Source organism: Lampris incognitus, chromosome 4 (genome assembly GCF_029633865.1).
Source record: "Lampris incognitus isolate fLamInc1 chromosome 4, fLamInc1.hap2, whole genome shotgun sequence".
Lineage (NCBI taxonomy): Eukaryota > Metazoa > Chordata > Actinopteri > Lampriformes > Lampridae > Lampris > Lampris incognitus.
The window spans coordinates 68,271,291-68,294,466 of NC_079214.1; the positions used below are offsets into that span (position 1 = coordinate 68,271,291).

Below are 23,176 nucleotides of genomic sequence, written 5' to 3' on the forward strand. Positions count from 1 at the left end.
CCCTCTACCACCTCCTCAGCCCATCCATCACTTGTCAGATGGAGCCCTTACCTAGAGAGAAGAGAACATGCCCCTCTCTGTGGTGTAACACACCTACGAAGTGGTGAATGTTATGAAATTGTATGCCTTTGACAATCACACAGTAGAAATTCAAACAAGTGCGTTAATATGTCTGCTTCATTTTGTCCCTGTTTTGCAGAGTCGTCATGCATGGAGAAACTTCTGTCCAAAGACTGGAAAGAGAAGATGGAGCGGCTCAATGCTAGCGAGCTTCTGGGGGATGTTAAAGGTAGGCTTGTCCGTCCCCTGGCCCGACCACACGTCCCTCAGTCATGTTCCGAAGTCCTGCAAGCCTGTTAGACATGCATTATCCGCATCAATCTCAGAAGCAGCTCCGCTCTCTGAAATGAAACAAAAACCTTTGGCTGTCCTCCTCCATTCATTTCTCTTCTCCCTTATCTATTTTGGAATTCCCGTGTCTGCCCGGAGCCCCGCTTTCTAAATCCCAACCTATTTACACCCACTCCCTGCTCCTCTGTTCAAACTGCTGGTTCAAAGATCGAAAAGGATTGTTGTCCCTTCAGACACCCGGTGACACACACACACGCACACGCACACACACCGGCCGTGGCCCATGTGGCACGATCACGCGGCTCCGGTGATTGTTGAACCCAGCTTGAGAGCCAGAGTGGGCTCGATGTAAACAGAGTGTGCCTGGGATGAGGCGAGAACGCAGGGCGTGGAGATGCGGCGGAGTCTTCTCAAGAAGCCCACGGCTCAGAGGAATGTCTGGACTCGGTGAACGCCCTGTGCGGCGTATCAAGTGCGGCACGGCACGGCACGCCTCAGCACTCCCCCGAACCTCTGTTTACGACAGGGGGGAGGTGGGCCTGACGCTGGGCCGGACCATGCCTCAGTCCTTAGCACGGCCTGTTACTGAGCGCTTACGTGTTTACACAGCGCGGGACGGCTCAGTACCAGCTGGCTGATAACAGCGAGCTGCAGCCGGTTCCCGCGCTCTCCTTTCATGGCTGCCTCCATCACCCCTTTCTGTCTCTTTCCCTTTCGCCGTCTAAACACGACTGACTCCACACATTCTCAGAATAGGTGCATACAACGTCGATCCTTCATGAGTTTCCTGTTCTAAAGGTGTCGAGCAGTATGTTGAATGGTTGCTTTCTTTAGAGCGACCAAGGCCGTTACTTTGACGGTTTTGGATTTTCAAAGTTTAATAACTTTGCGGAAAAAAGATACAGACCTGCCGCTCCCCGAACGCTCCTAAAATTGCATATATTTGCATTAAAATGAGTTTTAGGTCAATTGCACAAAAAAGTTATAAGATCTACCTAAAACGACCATGAGCCGTCAAAATGGACGCTTGTAATTTGCGTGTGATGGTGCGCGTCATGTCAGTCTTTATGACGTGTGTTGGTGGCGTCATTTCCTTCGTGAAGTTCGTTGCTCTGTCCTAGAAACACACTAGCGTCCTCCAGTGGAGAGAAATAGTCCAAACTTGATGTGTGGTTATGTCCAACATGTCTGGTTACAGTCGCACCATGACTACCACCAGGCGGTGCAGTATTTACAGCTGTTGGACAGCGGCCATTTTAAATTGTTTGAAAAATAGTGTTAAAGTTGTTAAAATGTTAATTCTGGTGTCAGTTAGTTTCTTAACAGACACACTAACATATGTAATGCGTTAATATCTTTACTGGGTATTTATCTTGACACAATATAGAATTTAAAAATCGCTGCGGTCAAAATGACTGCCCACGGTTGTTCTAGTGGTGTTTAAGTCCCGGTCGTTGTTTGGGACTGTTTCAATATTTATTTTCACTTCTTTTTTTACATGTCACGTTTTATAGGCCTTGTTACATTTGTTACATTAGCAACATCTGTTTTCCGGTTTGTTTTTCAGGTCATATTTTCACTTTTTCTATTTTGCTATTCAAGTTCAGCCATGTCTCTCTGAAGTTTAAATTGTTTAAAAATAGTATTATAGTTGTTAAAATGTTAATTTTGGTGTCAGTTAGTTTCATAACAGACATACTAACATATGTAATGCATTAATACCTCAACTGGGTATTTATCTTGACACAATATAGAGTTTAAAAACCGGCGGCCATTTTGACTGCCCATGGTCGTTTTAGGTAGGAGTGAAATGCCGGTCGTTCCAGTGTTAAGAATGTTCTTGTGTTAAGAATGTTCAGGTGTTAAGAACGTTCTAGAGTTCAGAATGTCCTCGTGTTAAGAACGTTCTAGAGTTCAGAATGTCCTCGTGTTAAGAACGTTCTAGAGTTCAGAATGTCCTCGTGTTAAGAACGTTCTAGAGTTCAGAATGCCCTCGTGTTAAGAACGTTCTAGAGTTCAGAATGTCCTCGTGTTAAGAACGTTCTAGAGTTCAGAATGTCCTCGTGTTAAGAACGTTCTAGAGTTCAGAATGGCCTCGTGTTAAGAACGTTCTAGAGTTCAGAATGTCCTCGTGTTAAGAACGTTCTAGAGTTCAGAATGTCCTCGTGTTAGGAACGTTCTAGCGTTCAGAATGTTCACGTGTTAAGAATGTTCCCGTGTGAAGAACGTTCTAGAGTAAAGAACGTTCTAATGTTAAGAGCGTTCTAGTGTTAATCCTCATGTTCTGTTCACTAAGCAGCAGTGGAGGTATTGTTCACTGGTCATATTGACCCAAGCCACCTTTGGATTTTATAGTGATACATTTGTGATATTTATCTAAAAATACCCAGTATGTCATATCCTTATCCCACTTATTACTACTATTACTAATATTAACACCGCTTATGGTCAGTAGTTGTAATGTCAAATGGGTCATTTTGACCCAACCAGAACACAGGGGTTAAATAGACACAAAGTAAGGTGTGCGTGTGAAGGAGGTGTGTGTCCACCAGTACAGTGTGCGTGTCTGATTTCAGCGTGGACTTCAGTGTAATCACACAAGGCTGGCAGACATGAATAATAACACTGGCCTTTGGTTTTAATTATTGGATTGGGCTTTAACCACGGGCCGGGGGAAGCAGAAGAAAAAATATTAGAATGTTGTATTAAGTATATTCATTGGCAATAAGCTTAATGAGGTGAAGGATAAATCATCGGTTAGTAAACTAGATTCATTGTACCTGCCCTCGTGTGTGCTGCCGTAGATCAAAGTGCAGCGGGGAAGTGCGGGGAGTGATTTAGCCTTTTGAAAGCGGATCTATTAAATTACAGAGCATTGCTTGTGTTTGATGGATGGGCATGGTAAGGTTATGTGGCGATGTGTAAACAGGTAGGGAGCGTGATAATACACAATGCGAGGCTGCCCGTTGACGCACACAGAAGACACGGCCTGCACACACCAGCGCCTGCACGCCGGCGGAGAAGCGGGCGCGCTATCACCCCGGCAGCCGTGGCTTTTTAATTAGCGTGGCGTTTCATATAAGTGTAGACGTTTCAAAGGGCTGCTTTGTGCTCCCCCTTACAAATGTCTCCCCGCGCGTTTGATGTCTGCCTGATGTAAATACGGGCAATTTAAAAAGCACCCAGGGTTGGAGACGCACAAGGTCCGCCTAATTAAAACCCAAACAAAGGTAGCGAGCGGAAAACACCTTATGATTAAGATCTAAAGTGCTGCGACGAATCAGAGCTTCCGCTAATTAGTAGGTTAAAATCGATACAAAGGGCAAGCCTGCCTGTAGGTCCAAATGAAGGAAAGAAGAGTCAGGGGATGAAGGCTTACATGCACATAAAAGCTCCCGGCCGGCACGCCGGCCTTGCACGGTCCACCTCCACCGATTGAGTCTGAAACCAATTATATTGTGCACCTCATTGCCGAAAAACAGAAGAGCCGCGTTCTCAGCTGTTCACGGCGGAGTTTGGGGGGGGGGGGGGTTTGCGCCGGTGCCGTGTTTTTGTGCCGCTCATCTGAAACACCAGCAGGCCCGTGCAGGGCGTGCGGCCCGGCCGGCGTGCGCCGGCGCGGAGCCGCATGCGGACCGGCGGCGGTAACGCCGCAGAGTCTCCCTCCCCGGCAGAACAATAGACGTGAGAGAGAGCCCCGCCGGGGCCTTGGCCCCCTCATGGGAGCAACACATACTTCTGCTGCCTTTTGTGTCCCAACTTGCCCGGGACGTTTTACCGCCCCGCGGTAAACACGCAGGTGAAAGTCGGCTGAACAATACCTACGGGAGAGTTGCCTTTAAAGGGCCCGCTAATCCAGACGGCCCTTTCCTTTTCACGTGTGGAATTATGCCACGTCTTCATGCCGGCTCTGCCGCCAAAACCCGCTTAATTTGTGTTGAATCCCCTTTGTTTTGGCAAGTCCCTGTAATGAAAGGAAAACCGGCACCTTAATCCGGCGTGAGACAAAGACAAGGTTGTTGTCACGGTTTAATGGTTTCAGACCTTTATCAGCCGCCGCGCCGCGCCGCGCCGTGTGTGTGTGTCGGGGCTTAGCGGAGTACAACAGGGTCTGAGCGGCGGGAGAATTAGCGGCGGGTTTCTTTTCAGGAGAGGTGAGTGTTTGTTTTCATACCTGAGCTCAGCTGTCAGTCAGGACGAGCGCTTGTGGAGGGAGATGAAATCTCCCGAACAAAACCACAGCGCAGGAGAGGCAGGCGGCCTGGACGGCCTCCAAACCACAGAAAGTAGCAGATAACACCGGCTGAGGTGGAGGGAGGAGCACGGTAAATACAGAGGGAGAGAGAGAGACGGGGGGGTGGGGTGTAAAATGAGCTACAAAAACAGATATTTGACACAGGGCAGGTCAGACTTGTCATTTTTGACGCGCTGGGCTGGAGTGGTGGCCACACCTCTGGAGGTATGCTCCACGGTGTAGACAGGCGGTGTGTTTTGGGCTCCGGCCACGGTGATCCTGAGCGTAGTGACACACACGCTGGCACCATGTTTACAAAAGCAGATCAAGCTTGATCAGTGTACTCCAGATTGGTACCGGTAAGGTGGTTTCGGTGCAGTATTGGGTCTTGACGTGTTTGTTTTTCGGGGGCAGAGCCGACCCAGACAATGCCGTGCAGGGCGTTGAAGCGTGGCACTGAGCAGGCCTGTTTAAGTTTCCCTGCAGAGGGCCGGGCCGGGGGGGGGGGGGGGCTCGGGGGAGGGGGGCTCGGGGAGGGGGGGGTGTCAATGCACAAGCATTTACTTAAACTGGAGGAAAATATGCGGTTCCCAAATTGGAACACAAACTGTATTCGTTCTCCTGGAATTTGTTGGAGGGGGGGGAGAAAAAAAAATGAAGCTTACCATTGTGCGTTTGTGTTGAAACGGTAGCTCGAATTCTGAAGCACAAAAATTGTCGCTCTTGCACTGGCATAATCAATTTAAGAATGCTGCCTACATAACGGCGGTGGGGCGCACACAGACAGTCCTGTGGCAGGCAGATAAGTGGAAGCTCTTTAAGGGTGTGTGTGGGGGGGGGGGCAGGGGTGGTGGTGGGGGGGGGTGTTAGGGCTTCAGCTGAGACTGATTTGACGCTGGCCCTACCTGGGTTCGGGCCCTGCCCCGCACAGACAGGAGTCTACTGTGTGCGAACACAGAGCTCATATTGTTCAGCCATCTGGGTCGGCCTCAGAACAGGATTATTCAGTTTGAGGTTGGGCTTTATTCTCGCTGCTTCAGTAAAGTGTTAATTTACCTCCAGACGCGCAGCAACGCAGGGCCGGCGCGGCGCAGCGCAGCGCATCGCCGCGACTCGGCGGGAATACGACTTCTTATCACTGAGAAATGCCCGCTCACTTTCGCTTCAGCATTTGACACTTTAACACACAGTTATTTGGGTTCACAGTCAGCATGACATTAAATATAGTGGAAAGTATATGTACATGGTATTACTATATTATTATTATTATTATTATTGTAGTGGACTGTATATGGTATTACTATATTATTATTATTATAGTGGAAAGTATATGTACATGGTATTATGTTGTTATTATAGTGGACTGTATATGATATTATATTGTTATTATTATTATTATTATAGTGGACTGTATATGATATAATTATACTATTAATATTATAGTGGAAAGTATATGTACATGGTATTATTATAGTGGAAAGTATATGTACATGGTATTAGATTATTATTATTATTATAGTGGACTGTATATGGTATTATTATATTATTACTATAGTGGAAAGTATATGTACATGGTATTATTATATCATTATTATTATTATAGTGGAATGTACATGGTATTACTCAGTCGGAATGTTGCAGCTTTGCAGTACGAGTATTTTATGATACTAATATCTAGTTTATCTCAATTGATATGATGTTTTCTGTGTTTTGCAGTTTAGGAGGGAACTGTTGCAGCCGTTGCGCTCAATAACATGCACACAAACTCACCCACATGTGTGGATTTCTACTCACACACACACACACACACACACACACACACCACACACACAAACAAACAGACAAACACCACAAGAGTGTTTCTGTCCAGTTGCTCCAGTCAAAAGTGCCTCAGTTTGCGTTTTGTTTTCTCTCCTCGTTTCCCCCCCGGCACTTGAGTCAACGGCGTGCCCTGTGCGCCCAGGTGAAATACGAGCCACAGTAAATCATTATCCTGCACACCACACTGGCCAGATGAATGTATGAGAGTGTTAGACCGTGTGTTTTTCCTTGTAATGAACTGAGGAATCCAGCTTGTGGCAATGGTTGTAGAGGGGGAAAGAGATGTGCCTGTGTGTGTGTCTGTGTGTGTGTGTGTGTGTGTGTGTGTGAGAGAGAGAGAGAGCGAGAGAGAAACCAGTTTTCTGTTTAATTTAAGATTGAGTTTTAGTTCATATAGTTTGTCATTACAATTAGTTGATGACTTGACTTTATATTTGTCTAATTATTTGCAGATATTTAACTCTCCTGCTCTTATTCCCGGGGTGTGTAAATTATTTTCGGGGCTTTATTTTGACAAAGGAGCGTTTCTCCCTCGTGCATGGAGGGGGCACAATAATGAAATATTTATCAGTTTTCCCACTGCACAGCAAACTGTGTCCTCACAGCCATGAAGCCTCCCAACCTTCAGCTGCTCCACGTTGGTCTGTCATGGGGATTTTACTTAACGGAGCCTCCACCACTCTGGCTGGCCTGCCTCCCGGCTGGCCTGCCTCCCTGCTCCCCACCACTCCTCTTCTCCCCGCTCCTTCTCCTCACGCCGCTTCTCCCTACTCCTCTTCTCCCCGCTCCTCTTCTCCCCACTCCTCTTCTCCTCACGTCTCTTCTTCCCACTCCTCTTCTCCCCGCTCCTCTTCTCCCCGCCCTTTTTCTCCCCGCTCCTCTTCTCCCCTCTCCTCTTGTCCCCAGCCGGCCGGTGCCTCACATCCATCTTAAGCAATGACTGCCATGTTTGGTGGTGGCTGCTGTGCTGCTGGAGGCCCGGCCCTGGCCTGGTGTTTATAAGGCCTAGTAAAATGAGACTCATCATGTCTGGCCTGCTGTAATGACTCTGTAAACGTGTGGATGAACTTGTGGTGTCCACTCAGCCCTCTGGTTCTGTACTACTTGTTGGGCATGGCGTCTGCTGTCTGCTCATCGTCAGACATAGTCAGTATGGCCAAACAGTAATGAGCAACTGTTAGGAAGAATTGTAGGATTAAGATTACATCAGTTTATTTTTCTGTTTCTTCTTCTTCTTCTTCTTCTTTTAAACAAACTCTTAAAAGAAACTAGCTGGTGCTAGTGCAGTTGTCAACTGTGGTTCATAAACCTTTTCAAAATAATCTTCAACCAAAGATCTGTCAAATTATTAATTAGTTTTCAAGGTTTGCAGACTTTAGTTTCTCTCCATCGTCCTGTCTTTCATGCTGGGCCTGGAGGTTTTGGTGTGGTTGTTGTCTGGTGTTTGCCCCTTGTGTTCCGTCTGGTCTAGAGGTCGACGTCTTCGTCGTGAAGGCCACGGGCAGTGAATAGAGACGCTGGAAGTTTACTTAGTGCTCATCTGCTGGGGATCTCTGCTGCACGCTGATGTCTACACATCCGTACACACACCGTCCCTCACTGCATCATCATCCTGCGGGCCTGTCTGGCCATCTGTAGCCACGGAATGAAGTGAAGCGCTGATCTGCCTGGAGCAGAGAAAGTAAAGTTTATTTGCTTGAGGAGGGGAGTAATATGTGCCGTAATATGTACAGGTCGAGCCTCTATCTTGGTTTTGATGAAGTACCTTGTCCAGTGTCATGGATAGACAGTGAAGAGCTGCCGCTCTCACATTAGCGTAATTAGACTGAAGAGTAACGCCTCCTCCATCATGTGAATATTAACCCGCATCAGTGTTCAGCGTGGAGAGCAGACGCACACTGGTTAAAGTGGGTGTTTTTATTAATGGCCTCTCAGCGTGTCCATCAGAGAAGGTCTTGCAAAAATATTTTTGCAAAACAGTTTAGCTGTAAAGATGTTTCATTCTGCAATGCTGTCTAGTAGCTATGCACAGATAACGTTTACAATCACACACACTGACACACGCACACTATATCCACTAGTCTGTACAGTGCACATACTACACAGCCATCATCAGCATATGTAGACGCATTACTGCTAAGAGTGTGAAGCCAAGGATGTCAATGAGTTTAAGCATGTGACATTTGGACCAGGCTGGTGAGCAGTCAGTCAGTTTGGAGTAGCCTGTGCATTCATGTTCTGCAGCAAGTCCTGAGGACTGATAGTCAGAGCAGCCATTGTACAACATGTAAAAGTGAGTCTTGCTCATGCTTGTTAATGGTGTTTTATTGGCAGGATTAACAGCTTTGGTACAATGGCAGGGCAGAAGGCCAGCTAAAACAGCTGCTGCTCACATTGTCTGGGCTCTGGGACGGAGAGTTTAATGCCATGTTCCTCAAAACACATATGGCCTTATAGCAATACTGATGTACCAGCTTATAGGAAGAACTACTCTTTGACCCCATTTAGACTGGCAGCCCAAATCTGATTTTTGGCAAATCCAGATTGGAATCTGATTTCTCCTATGTAGTCTGAACAGCAAAAAACAGATTTGAATCTGATCTTTGCAAATCAGATTTGAGCCACATTCGGAGGTGGTTTCATATCTGATTCAAATCTGATTTCTAAAGATGTGTCTCAGTCTGGATGCTCTAGCCACTCAAATCGGATTTCAAACTGTCCATTACGTCACTCGCAATGCGACACAACACAACACAACACAACACATGTTAACGTCAGATTCTGCGCCGTCACTGATATTGTCTGGTGTGACGGAGGAGTTGTGGACCACGACTTGACAGTGCCTGAAGGGTGAGATGACATATCTCCATGGTGTTTTGTTGTTGTCTGTCTGCACAGAAGTTGACGGCATATTACGTCACACAACACACGTGCAACGTACCCACACCTACGTCGTTACCACAGCAAACAATGCAGACCGGTCGACGATGTGGCTGCAGTCTGAACAAAGCCAAATCCGATCTGATCACTTGCAGATAACAGTCTGGACAGTCAGTCCTGAAGACCAGATTTGAGAAACAAATCGGATTTGCCTGTAGTCTAAACGGGGCCTTTATGTCTTCATTACCTCAAGCGATTCTGTGGAACGTTTTCATCATGACAAATGATGACACATAAATTGATTTTGGTGTCGAAGCTGCTTCATACTTTTGTTACAGTTGATTTGATATTTTGAGTGAAAGGCCTGTGCCCTGAAAAACACCTCTCTTTCAACACTAAGAAAGGCTGCATCTTATGCTTTTAGCCATGATTAGATTGGTTCTCTGTGTTTTGCAGACATGGGAAGGGGGTTCAGGTGACCACAGAGTTCATATTTGTGTTAAGAATCCACAGCACAGTGTGTTCTGTCAGAGACATGCACCTTTTGCTCTGTGCAGCCCAAACAGGCACCCACTGGTGCACACTCCCGTCCACATGCAGCGCAAACATCCACGAACAGGAAGTAGGAGGCGAGAGAGCGCGAGAGCGAGAGAGCTTCAGCATGTATGGCATTCTAACTATGTGCAGTCAGGACACGGCGCAGTACAATCGTAGCATTTAGGCTAGTCTTAATTTACTTAGGACGGGCTTGCAGCATATGGACGCATCCACAATAGCTGACTGACAGAGAGACAAAGAAATTCCAGTGTTCTTGGTCTAAAAAAAGTCATTCAGCTCTGGTCATAATGGCTCAGCTGTCCTAACTAAAGGAAGGGGAGAGAATAGGGCGCCTTGTGACTTCCCCCCCTTCTCGCCCTTAACCCTCCCTCTCTTTTCTTCTTTTTTTTTGTGCCTGAATCTTTTATCAGTGTTATTCACTTGGGACTCTTCAAAGTAACAAGGCTCCTTCTTTTCTCCGGTACTGGACTTGGAACCCAAATTAGAGACTGCTTGATTAGAGCAGAGAGGAGGGAGCCAAGAGAGAGGGAGATGTGGGCATTGGACAGAACAAATCGCACCCCTACAAAGTGCCTTTTATCCGCGAACCCCGAGGCTCGAATGCCCCTCGTCCCTCCCCAAGCAACCGTGGCTCTGCTTGTTTTCCTCTTATCGTTTGTTTAGTCGGTTGGTGTTTTCTAGCCCCACTTCTGACGTTTTAAAAGAGGCAGGAATCTGAAAAGGTGAACGCTGAATGAACTGAAACTGAACACCCCGGCTTCCCTGTGTCCCCCCCACCCCCCACCGGTGCGTCAATCTGGTGTCTCTGGTGTGAAGTTGGTGGGACGAGAACAGAACGAGACGGTGCCAGCTCGGCTTGTCCACTCACTTCAGGGTACCCCGCTGGCCCTAACAGGCTCTTGTGTCAGCCTACGATTGTTCTCCTGTGCGTCTCCGTCCTCCAACGGGGGGGATGTCACAACACGTTAGCCCTCGGCCAGCAGCCAGGCATCTCTGGATCCGCCCGTCTGCCGTCGGAAGCTGGATGAGAGGAGACACGTTAACGGGCAGACCCCCGGCCCCACCGCTGTTAAGAGCCATGCAATATGCAGGAAACGGCCTCTTTTGTCAGCAGGCCGGTCAGATACAAACCGCGGCTCTTCTCTTATGTGGCTCCCAATAAAAGTTTTATCTGCATTTTAAAGCTGATCCATAATTTAGAGAAGGAAGAAAGAGATTTTTTACACCGAAGCAGCCAACAAAAAACAGATGTGCTAGACTTTAAGCTGGGGATGCTCGGAAGATCTCTCGTCAACTCTTAGAGAGGATAAAATCTCTTACCACACTTTCATATTTCAGTAATTGTATGAATGCCTGTTTAAATCTTTATTTTTAGTGCGACCATAAATTCAAATATTGTTGGAATTTTTAAGCTCTCCGAGTGTGGTGGTGGTTGTGTGTGTGCTGTTGGGAAAAGAGGGGGGGGGGGGAAAAGAAAATAATTGTTAAAGATTAAAGATGAGAGAGTGAAGCGCAAAAGGCCAACATTTTTTAGCGCAGGGGGCAGTCTGGGCTTCCCACAATGCAGCAGCCCGGCATCAAAACAATGGCTCCTCTGTTAGTATTCTTTTAGTGTTTGTGCAGGCCTGCGCTCCCCGCACACCGGCCCCCGGACTAGCCCCGTGGATCCCTCTGTGGGTCCTGAGCAGCGTTCTGCTCCCAAGTTAGCAAGCACACACACACACACCGTGCATGTACATGCTTGTTTGTTTTGCCCTTTACAGTAGTTAGTACAGTATTGTCACGCAGTGCGGCGCGGCTGAGTGGCCATCAGCCTTGTGTAGGCTGCAGGACAGAGGTCATAATTGAGTCCAGATGTTGGTGTCACTGTTCAAGGGCCTGTGTGCCAGCCTGGGGGCCTGATGGCCCTTCTCACCCCAGCAGGCTGGAGCACAAGTAGCAGTGACAAACCATCAAGTCTTTATGGTCCTTCATTTCTGTCCTCATCCTACTCTCTCTCTCTCTCTGTCTCTGTCTCTGTCTCTGACTCTGTCTCTGTCTTTCTTTCCTTCATTCTTTCTCTCTGTCTTTCTTTCTTTCTTTCTGTCTGTCTGTCTGTCTATCTGTTTCTTTACTCCTGTCTTCCTCCCTGACTGCTCTACTGTGTAGGCAGTAGTTGTGTGTGAGTGATGTAGTATGACAGTATATAGGCAGTAGTTGTGTGTGAGTCATGTAGTATGACAGTATATAGGCAGTAGTTGTGTGTGAGTCATGTAGTATGACAGTATATAGGCAGTAGTTGTGTGTGAGTCATGTAGTATGACAGTATATAGGCAGTAGTTGTGTGTGAGTGATGTAGTATGACAGTATATAGGCAGTAGTTGTGTGTGAGTGATGTAGTATGACAGTATTTAGGCAGTAGTTGTGTGAGTAGTTGTGTAGTATGACAGTATATATGTAGTATTTGTGTGAGTAGTTGTGTAGTATGACAGTATATAGGCAGTAGTTGTGTGTGAGTGATGCAGTATGACAGTATATAGGCAGTAGTTGTGTGTGAGTGATGCAGTATGACAGTATATAGGCAGTAGTTGTGTGTGAGTAGTTGTGTAGTATGACAGTATATAGGCAGTAGTTGTGTGTGAGTGATGCAGTATTACAGTATATAGGCAGTAGTTGTGTGAGTAGTTGTGTAGTATGACAGTATATAGGTAGTAGTTGTGTGTGAGTGATGTAGTATGACAGTATATAGGCAGTAGTTGTGTGTGAGTCATGTAGTATGACAGTGTATAGGCAGTAGTTGTGTGTGAGTCATGTAGTATGACAGTATATAGGCAGTAGTTGTGTGTGAGTGATGCAGTATGACAGTATATAGGCAGTAGTTGTGTGAGTAGTTGTGTAGTAAAACAGTATATAGGCAGTAGTTGTGTGTGAGTGATGCAGTATGACAGTATATAGGCAGTAGTTGTGTGTGAGTGATGCAGTATGACAGCATATAGGCAGTAGTTGTGTGTGAGTGATGCAGTATGACAATATATAGGCAGTAGTTGTGTGTGAGTGATGCAGTATAAAGGCAGTAGTTGTGTGAGTAGTTTTGTAGTATGACAGTATATAGGCAGTAGTTGTGTGTGAGTGATGCAGTATGACAGTATATAGGCAGTAGTTGTGTGTGAGTGATGCAGTATGACAGTATATAGGCAGTAGTTGTGTGTGAGTGATGCAGTATGACAGTATATAGGCAGTAGTTGTGTGAGTAGTTGTGTAGTAAAACAGTATATAGGCAGTAGTTGTGTGTGAGTGATGCAGTATGACAGTATATAGGCAGTAGTTGTGTGTGAGTGATGCAGTATGACAGTATATAGGCAGTAGTTGTGTGTGAGTGATGCAGTATGACAATATATAGGCAGTAGTTGTGTGTGAGTGATGCAGTATAAAGGCAGTAGTTGTGTGAGTAGTTTTGTAGTATGACAGTATATAGGCAGTAGTTGTGTGTGAGTGATGCAGTATGACAGTATATAGGCAGTAGTTGTGTGTGAGTGATGTAGTATGACAGTATATAGGCAGTAGTTGTGTGTGAGTGATGCAGTATAAAGGCAGTAGTTGTGTGAGTAGTTTTGTAGTATGACAGTATATAGGCAGTAGTTGTGTGTGAGTGATGCAGTATGACAGTATATAGGCAGTAGTTGTGTGTGAGTGATGCAGTATGACAGTATATAGGCAGTAGTTGTGTGTGAGTGATGCAGTATGACAGTATATAGGCAGTAGTTGTGTGTGAGTGATGCAGTATGACAGTATATAGGCAGTAGTTGTGTGTGAGTGATGTAGTATGACAGTATATAGGCAGTAGTTGTGTGTGAGTGATGCAGTATGACAGTATATAGGCAGTAGTTGTGTGTGAGTGATGCAGTATGACAGTATATAGGCAGTAGTTGTGTGTGAGTGATGCAGTATGACAGTATATAGGCAGTAGTTGTGTGTGAGTGATGCAGTATGACTTTATATAGGCAGTAGTTGTGTGTGAGTGATGTAGTATGACTTTATATAGGCAGTAGTTGTGTGTGAGTGATGCAGTATGACAGTATATAGGCAGTAGTTGTGTGAGTGATGCAGTATGACAGTATATAGGCAGTAGTTGTGTGTGAGTGATGCAGTATATAGGCAGTAGTTGTGTGTGAGTGATGCAGTATGACAGTATATAAGCAGTAGTTGTGTGTGAGTGATGCAGTATGACTTTATATAGGCAGTAGTTGTGTGTGAGTGATGCAGTATGACAGTATATAGGCAGTAGCTGTGTGATTAGTTGTGTAGTATGACAATATATAGGCAGTAGTTGTGTGAGTAGTTGTGTTGTGTGGCTGGTGACCTGGAGATGCTGCTGTCACCAGGACAAAGCCAGAGGTTAATAAACGTGGTGTTGGACGTGTCAGGTTTTGCAGATAAGCCTCCACAGCAAGTGTAGGTGGGTGAAGAAGAAGCGGGTCTGGCCCTCTGAAACCCCACACAGGCTCCATGAATGGATGCCTTTAGGTGCTGTTTTTGGTTTGGGGGGGTAAGTGGAGAATAGCAGCTCTCTTGCATTGCAGCAGGCAGTGCAGACAGAGGGAGCAAACGGAGGTGCAGACAAGCCTGCCAGTAAATTGCCCTGAATGGGTTCTGGAGGTTGACAGGCCCTATTAAGACAAACAGCCTTCCTCATCGGAGAGATAAAATAAATCAGGTGTTTAGTCAAATTAAAATAGTTTGAGTGGAGAGGGCCCCTGGGACCGCTCGCAGAAACTCAAGACAGATGTGGCCAGAGGAGAGAGGAAGACACCCAGGAAGGAATTCAGCTTCTGCTGGCCCCAGGCCAGACTTTACTATACTGTTATCTGGCTCTTTATCCTTTTATCCTTTCCCTCTCTGTCTCCCTCGCTCTCTCTCCCTCGCTCTCTCTCTGTCTCCATGTCTCTTTGTGTGTGTGCTCCCACATCAGTTTGTCACACAGGAGTGCAGCGGCTGGAGAGTGAGTTACTGTCTCGCCTCTCACTGGCAATTATGTTGACTGTATAAGTCAATGGGAGGATCACTTAGCATTGATTAGGAGGAGGTAGAGAGTGCAGCGGGCTGCTTTTCTCCCTCATGCTAACACACACACACACACACGTACACACAAACATGTAGCTGGAGGAGGCGAGGGGAAACTTTCTATCTGGATTTTGGTCCCCTGGCGCTGCACTGCTATTTATTTAATATATAATTATTTTTTGCGGAGTGTACAAAATAATTAGAATTAACAAAGTATTGATAAGGCAGTACCAAGAGCAAACAGTGGGATTCTCCCACTGTTTGCTATTAATGATGATCCAATTAAAAATGTTTAGATCACTAGTCTGTTGCCTACCAACATGGGGATCACTGGTTCGAATCCCCGTGTTACCTCCGGCTTGGTCGGGCGTCCCTACAGACACAGTTGGCCGTGTCTGTGGGCGGGAAGCCGGATGTGGACACGTGTCCTGGTCACTGCACTAGCGCCTCCTCTGGTCGGTCAGGACAACTTCTCGGGGGCGGGGGGGGGGGCTGGGGGGGAATAGCGTTATCCTCCCACGCTCTACGTCCCCCCGGTGAAACCCGCAGCTGGTGACTTCACATGTATGGGGGGAGACATGTGGTAGTCTGCAGCCCTCCCCGGATCAGCAGAGGGGGTGGAGCAGAGACCGGGACGGCTCGGAAGAGCGGGGTAATAAGGGGGGAAAATACCCCCCCCCCAAAAAATGTTTAGATTATTTCATTCTGCTTATTGTTGTGTGGCGATTGGGAAGTGGTGTGCGTACATGTCAGGAGCAAGCGGCACTGTGTAGCAGGAGTGGCCGCAGAGGAGTGTGAGATGTGTAGCTGTGTGCGCATTATGACGGTAGTCTCGTGTGTAAGTTGCAGTGCTCTGCTGTACACTGGGACTCTGTCTTCTTTGTGTTCACCCTCAGATAGTCTGGCAGAAACTGCCACCTCAAACTGGCAGCTCCCCGAAGCTCTTTGTCTATTTTCAACAATCTCTTCCCTCTCTGCCTTTCTCACCCTCACAGTGTGAGAGTGAGAAAGGCAGAAAGGGAAGAGACACTGTGATGTAGACCACTGCAGGCTGGGACTTTAACACTTCCAAGTCCAGTCCCTGCAGTCCATTTCTGCCTGTCTGGCTGTCTTTGTACTGTACTTTGTGTACGGTACAAATACAGCAATATTCAATTTTACCTTTGGCCTAATAAGGTAATGTGGCACACAATATGGCACATAACATGATACACAATATGGCACATAACATGATACACAATATGGCACATAACATGATACACAATATGGCACATAACATGATACACAATATGGCACATAACATGATACACAATATGGCACATAACATGATACACAATATGGCACACAATATGATAACCTGTGCCTGCTATTTGTGCATGGATTAGGCAGCTACTGTAGTTATGGCCATTCATCCCATGGCCGAGACCCAGTTACCCCATCATGGTCCATGTTATACCTCTATGCTAGTTTATGTCCTTAAGTCTTGCTATATATTGTCACTCAGTCTCTCTCTGTCTCTGCCCCCCCCCCCCGTCTCTCTGTCTCTCTCTAGGTACTCCAGAGGGCCTGGCAGACAAGGAACACCAGCTCTCCACGATGATCACCCAGCTGATCAGCCTGCGAGAGCAGCTCCTGGCGGCCCACGATGAGCAGAAGAAGCTCGCAGCCTCGCAGATAGAGAAGCAGAGGCAGCAAATGGAGCTGGCTCGCCAGCAGCAGGAGCAGGTCACTGACAACTCTCTACCTGTCTGTCCCGCTCTCTCGCTTTCTGCCCCGCTCTCTCTCTTTCTGTCCCACTCTCTCTCTTTCTGTCCCACTCTCTCTCTTTCTGTCCCGTTCTCTCTCTTTCTGTCCCGTTCTCTCTCTTTCTGCCCCGCTCTCTCTCTTTCTGTCCCGTTCTCTCTTTCTGTCCAGCTCTCTCTTTCTGCCCCGCTCTCTACCTGTCTGCCCCGCTCTCTCTCTTTCTGTCCCACTCTCGCTTTCTGTCCAGCTCTCTCTTTCTGCCCCGCTCTCTCGCTTTCTGTCCCACTCTCTCTTTCTGTCCCACTCTCTCTTTCTGTCCTGCTCTCGCTTTCTGTCCCACTCTCTACCTGTCTGCCCCGCTCTCTCTCTTTCTGTCCCGTTCTCTCTCTTTCTGTCCCGTTCTCTCTCTTTCTGCCCCGCTCTCTCTCTTTCTGTCCCACTCTCTCTCTTTCTGTCCCACTCTCTCTCTTTCTGTCCCACTCTCTCTCTTTCTGTCCCACTCTCGCTTTCTGTCCCACTCTCGCTTTCTGTCCAGCTCTCTCTTTCTGCCCCGCTCTCTCGCTTTCTGTCCCACTCTCTCTTTCTGTCCCACTCTCTCTTTCTGTCCCACTCTCGCTTTCTGTCCCACTCTCTCTTTCTGTCCTGCTCTCGCTTTCTGTCCCACTCTCTCTTTCTGTCCCACTCTCGCTTTCTGTCCAGCTCTCTCTTTCTGCCCCGCTCTCTCGCTTTCTGTCCCACTCTCTCTTTCTGTCCTGTTCTCTTTCTGTCCTGGTCTCTCTTTCTGTCCCGCTCGCTCTTTCTGTCCTGTTCTCTTTCTGTCCCATTCTCTCTTTCTGTCCTGGTCTCTCTTTCTGTCCCGCTCGCTCTTTCTGTCCTGTTCTCTTTCTGTCCCATTCTCTCTTTCTGTCCTGTTCTCTTTCTGTCCCATTCTCTCTTTCTGTCCTGTTCTCTTTCTGTCCCACTCTCTCTTTCTGTCCCGCTCTCTCTTTCTGTCCCGTTCTCTCTTTCTGTCCCGCTCTCTCTTTCTGTCCTGTTCTCTCTTTCTGTCCCGTTCTCTCTCTTTCTGTCCCGCTCTCTCTTTCTGTCCCGTTCTCTCTTTCTGTCCCGTTCTCTCTTTCTGTCCCGCTCTCTCTTTCTGTCCTGTTCTCTCTTTCTGTCCCGTTCTCTCTCTTTCTGTCCCGCTCGCTCTTTCTGTCCTGTTCTCTTTCTGTCCCATTCTCTCTTTCTGTCCTGTTCTCTTTCTGTCCCATTCTCTCTTTCTGTCCTGTTCTCTTTCTGTCCCACTCTCTCTTTCTGTCCCGCTCTCTCTTTCTGTCCCGTTCTCTCTTTCTGTCCCGCTCTCTCTTTCTGTCCCGTTCTCTCTTTCTGTCCCGTTCTCTCTCTTTCTGTCCCGCTCTCTCTTTCTGTCCCGCTCTCTCTTTCTGTCCCGTTCTCTCTCTTTCTGTCCCGCTCTCTCTTTCTGTCCCATTCTCTCTCTTTCTGTCCCATTCTCTCTCTTTCTATCCCGCTCTCTCTTTCTGTCCCGTTCTCTCTCGCTCTATCCCATTCTCTCTCTTTCTATCCCATTTCTGTCCATGTTGGTTTCTAAGTGCTGTTTTCTTTCTTTGATAGTTTCCTTTTTGTTTTCTCTTTCTTTTTTCTTTTTTCTTTCTGTTTCTTTCTTTTGACTTTAAAAAAAAGGCAACTTTAAAACATTGTAACACATTTGCAGCAGCTTTGAAACAAAGACAGGGAAATAACATTATGCTAACACACTAAACATTAATTCATCATCATCACTGAACACATGACATCATCACAACACCACTGATGTACACACACAACTATGCTGCTCATTAAGTTATGACGTTTAAAATCAATTAAAACTCTGCCTGTTACCACAGAGCCCAGCACAGGGACCAGTTGTGCACAAGAAAGACTATTTCCTCTTTATTCTCTTTCTTCTTTATTCTCTTTCTTCTTTCTTCTTAATTTTTAAAGTCTTTCTTTTTTCTTTCGCTTTCTCTTTCTTTCATTCTTTCTTTTTTTAAAACTATAGTTTTTTTAAAAATTCAAAAAAATTCATTCATTCATTCTTTTTCTTTCTTTCTCTCTTTCTTCTTTCTTTCTTTCTCATTAATTCATTCAGTCATTCTTTTGCTCATTCATTCATTCTTTCTTTCTTTCTTTAATGTCTTTCTTTCTCTTCTTTTTCTTTCATTCTCATTCTTTCTTTCTTTCTTTCTTTCTTAATGTCTTTCTTTCTCTTCTTTTTCTTTCATTCTCATTCTTTTTTCTTTCTTTCGCTTTTTCTTTCTTTCATTCTTTCTCTTTCTTCTTTCTCTTTCATTCTCATTTCTTTGTCATTCTTTCTCTTCTTTCTTTCTTTCTTTCTCTTTGCGTCTTTCATTCTGTCTCATTCGTTCTTTCTTTCTTTCTCTCTCCTTTTTCTTTCTCATTCTTTTTCTCTTTCTCATTTTCTTTCTTTCGTTTTCTTTCTTTATCTGTCTTTCGCGTTCTTTCTTTGTTTCTTTCTTTTAATTTCTCCTTCACTCATTTCCAAGCTCTCATCTTAGTCTTTCTCATCCTGTTTACTTTTACTCTCATCTCCCAGTATATCTGTCTATCTATCTATCTATCTATCTATCTATCTATCTATCTATCTATCTATCTATCTATCTATCTATCTATCTATCTATCTATCTATCTATCTAGCTATCTATCTATCTATCTATCTATCTATCTATCTATCTATCTATCTAGTTTACCTTTTAAATCTATTTGTCACAAACTCTCTCAGCTCTGTTGATTCATCCTAAATTCACGCATGAAATATGCAAATAAAATGTTTTTCGGTAGCAGGAGTTTGGAATAATATTAGATTTAAGAGGCGTTTTACTTCATATTAACTTGAGGATTTTAATCTGAGTTTTGTCATGCTCTCTTGCCCACGTTTATGCTGCGTGGTGGAAAAAAATGTTATGACTTGTACCAACAAATGTATGTGGATGTGTGAATTAAATGTTGTATTAAACATGGAAGTCCTCTATATCTTATAAATGGAATCCTATTAGAACAAGCCTGGCATTAGATCTGCCGCACAAATCAGGCCAATGAGCCATATTGTACAAATCAGCAAATTAGCAGAGGCCATGAAATGTGTTAATGTCTGGGAAGGAATAAGGACGCAAACTATCCACACGGGCGACACTTTTATTATCAGCAGCCATCCTAATGGCCATGAGTCAATTATCAAGCGGGAGTTCACTCAGAGTTTCCACGGCACACTGTCACACCTCCTGTGTTAAATGAAGACATGGACCATTTACCTGGGATTGATGCATTTGGTCATAGTACACTAATAATACATTAACAGTATTGATTTCTGTTTTTAATCAGTGTTACCATATTCATTTGTGAACTACAAATAATCATGAAGGTGTTCTCAACTCAGAATTATCCATCTATATCTATCTATCTATCCATCTAATCTATCTATCTATCTATCTATCTATCTATCTATCTATCTATCTATCTATCTATCTATCTATCTATCTATCTATCTGTCTGTCTCTGTCCATCCATCCATCCATCTATCTATCTATCTATCTATCTATCTATCTATCTATCTATCTATCTATCTATCTATCTATCTATCTATCTATCTATCTATCTATCTATCTATCTATCTATCTATCTATCTATCTATCTATCTATCTATCTATCTATCTATCTATCTATCTATCTATCTATCTATCTATCTATCTATCCATCCATCCATCCATCCATCCATCCATCCATCCATCCATCCATCCATCCATCCATCCATCCATCCATCTGTATGTGCTCTGCTTGCTGATGAAGAATGAAAGGGGTGAGGAAGAGGGGGACATAGGAAGACAGAGAGAGCTGAGGAGAGCCAAACTGTCATCAAGCCGTCAACACACAACTCAGTAATGAAGTGTTGACACGTGTGGGGAAGGCGGCACAAATTAACCCTGACACATTTACACACGGCCGGTATTGAACAGTGAACACTTTGTAATTATATTTGAAAAGGAAATTGAGCGACACTTGAAAGTAGGCTGTCAGCTGGGCAGAGTGTGTGGCAGCGGCGGCGGCGGGTGAGGAGATGGTGTGATGTCCGTCAGCGTGGTGCTCTGGGCGGGCGTGAGGGTTACGGGGGGCAGGGATCATAAAGACGCTCACCCCAATCACGAACCTGCTTTGACCAACCGTGTCCATCACGGCGTTGAGCCGCCCGGTGTGTTTTCTCCCTCCTCCGCAGTCTTCTTCCATCATTATTTAAGAGTCACAACTGATGTTTTGCTGTGGTGACCATCACAGCTCTCTGAGGTCATTGAACCTGTGGATTTGTCATTAATTTGGTTCTGTCAGTTGGTGATATTCTGTGAAATCTGAACTGGAAGTGTAGCGCTTGTTACTGGCCTCCTGTAGTCTGCTGCCGTAGGCTGTGTTGTCTTTATGACAGGCCGTCTCTTCCTGTGCCACCCGAGAATGATTTTCAAAGTTCAATAACTTTGTGGAAAAAAAAAAAAGGTACAGCCCCGCCACCCCCTGAACACTGCTATAATTGCATATATTAGCATTAACATGAAATCCCCGTCGTTGTCGTGCTAGCAGCGTGTTCCTCTACAGCATGACTGGGCTGGACAGCCACACCTGTACGATTAATGTGTCTCTTTTCTTGATATGTTGAGATATGTCTGTGGCCATAGCTGCAGAGCGCCCGTCATGTCAGTTGTTCTCTGGCGTCAGAGGGAAGCTTTGGTCGGTGTCAGTGTGAAAGTGAATACATGTGTTTCTGTTCTGCACCCCCAGATCGCCAGACAACAGCAGCAGCTCCTGCAGCAACAGCACAAGATCAACCTCCTCCAGCAGCAGATCCAGGTCAGTACACCTGTTCTCTAACCCCACCCTCTCTGTTTCTCTCTCTGTCTCTCTCTCTCAATTCCGTTTCAATTCAAAGGGCTTTATTGGCATGAAAGTTTTACAACACTGTTGCCAAAGCATCAAAAATACAGTTTGAACAAAAATACAGTCTCTCTCTCTCTCTGTCTCGCTCTCTGCCTCTGTCTGTCTCTCTGTGACTCTTGTCTTTCTTTCTCGCTCTGTCTCTGTCTCTCACTCTCTCTGCCTCTTTCTGTCTCTGTCTCACTGTCTCTCGCTCTGCCTCTCTGACTCTGTCTCTCTCTCTTGCTCTCTCTGTCTCTCTCTCTCTCTCTCTCTGTCTCGCTCTCTGCCTCTCTCTGTGACTCGTCTTTCTTTCTCGCTCTGTCTCTGTCTCTGTTTCTCTCTCTGTCTCTCTCTCTCAATTCCGTTTCAATTCAAAGGGCTTTATTGTCATGAAAGTTTTACAACACTGTTGCCAAAGCATCAAAAATACAGTTTGAACAAAAATACAGTCTCTCTCTCTCTCTGTCTCGCTCTCTGCCTCTGTCTGTCTCTCTGTGACTCTTGTCTTTCTTTCTCGCTCTGTCTCTGTCTCTCACTCTCTCTGCCTCTTTCTGTCTCTGTCTCACTGTCTCTCGCTCTGCCTCTCTGACTCTGTCTCTCTCTCTTGCTCTCTCTGTCTCTCTCTCTCTCTCTCTCTGTCTCGCTCTCTGCCTCTCTCTGTGACTCGTCTTTCTTTCTCGCTCTGTCTCTGTCTCTGGCTCTCTCTTTCTGTCTCTCTCTCACTCTCAATCTCTCTGCCTCTTTCTGTCTCTGTCTCACTGTCTCTCGCTCTGCCTCTCTGTGACTCTGTCTCTCTCTCTGTCTCTGTCTGTCTCTCTCGTGCTCTCTCTCTGCCTCTCTGTCTGTCTCTCTGCGTCTTTCTGTCTGTCTCTCTCTCTCTGCCTCTCTCAGTCTGTCTGTCTCTGTCCCTCTCTCTCTCACTCCTCACCATCACTGCCTTCCTCCCCTGCGTGACCCAGTGCACCCTGCCCTGAGAAGCAACACACATCTGAGTGTAGACCATATCGTCTGAGTACAGACCATATCAGAGACAGCGGTGTGGTCTTCTCTGAGACATTTCACCTTTAACCTGTTGTTGCCTGTTGTTTCATGTCGCTGGGTGGTTTTATTGTGTTGTATTTTCACACCGCTCTCCGTGTTACTGTACGTGTCAGTGGGCATCATGTTAATTGGCTGGAGGCAGTTGGGAGGGGTCAGGGATGCGGAGGAGCATCATTAGCGAGTCTTAATGAACAAAGACAAAAAAAGCAGAGAGCAACAATGTCTCATGAGTCCAGTTGATGGAGGAGGCTGGAGGTGCAGCACATGAAAGGAGCCGGTAAATGCCTCTGAAACAAGCTCCTCCCACAGGAGCCGTGTGGCGGGCGGGCCTTCACGGAGGAGCTGCTGATGACTTAGCGCCGCCACGGGTTACCGCTTACAATGTTTTAGTTTTGTACCTTCTTTTATTTCTATTTTTTGTGAGCCCTGTAATGGACTGGCGACCTGTCCAGGGTGTCTCCCCGCCTGCCGCCCAGTGACTGCCGGAATAGACTCCCCCAGTGACTGCTGGGATAGGCTCCAGCATCCCTGGCACCCTGAGAGCAGGATAGG

At 46.1% G+C, this 23,176-nt stretch overlaps 1 protein-coding gene across 3 annotated transcripts in view; it reads left to right on the forward strand.

Annotated features, from left to right (window-relative positions):
- Positions 1-23,176, forward strand: part of sox6 (SRY-box transcription factor 6) — a 144,131-nt gene that overhangs the window by 37,138 nt on the left and 83,817 nt on the right. For all 3 annotated transcript variants that reach the window (XM_056278321.1, XM_056278322.1, XM_056278320.1), the window contains exons 3-5: positions 200-289; positions 16,437-16,609; positions 21,449-21,517. In XM_056278321.1, the coding sequence (XP_056134296.1) occupies positions 200-289; positions 16,437-16,609; positions 21,449-21,517 (332 nt within the window). The remainder of the gene's footprint in view (positions 1-199; positions 290-16,436; positions 16,610-21,448; positions 21,518-23,176) is intronic.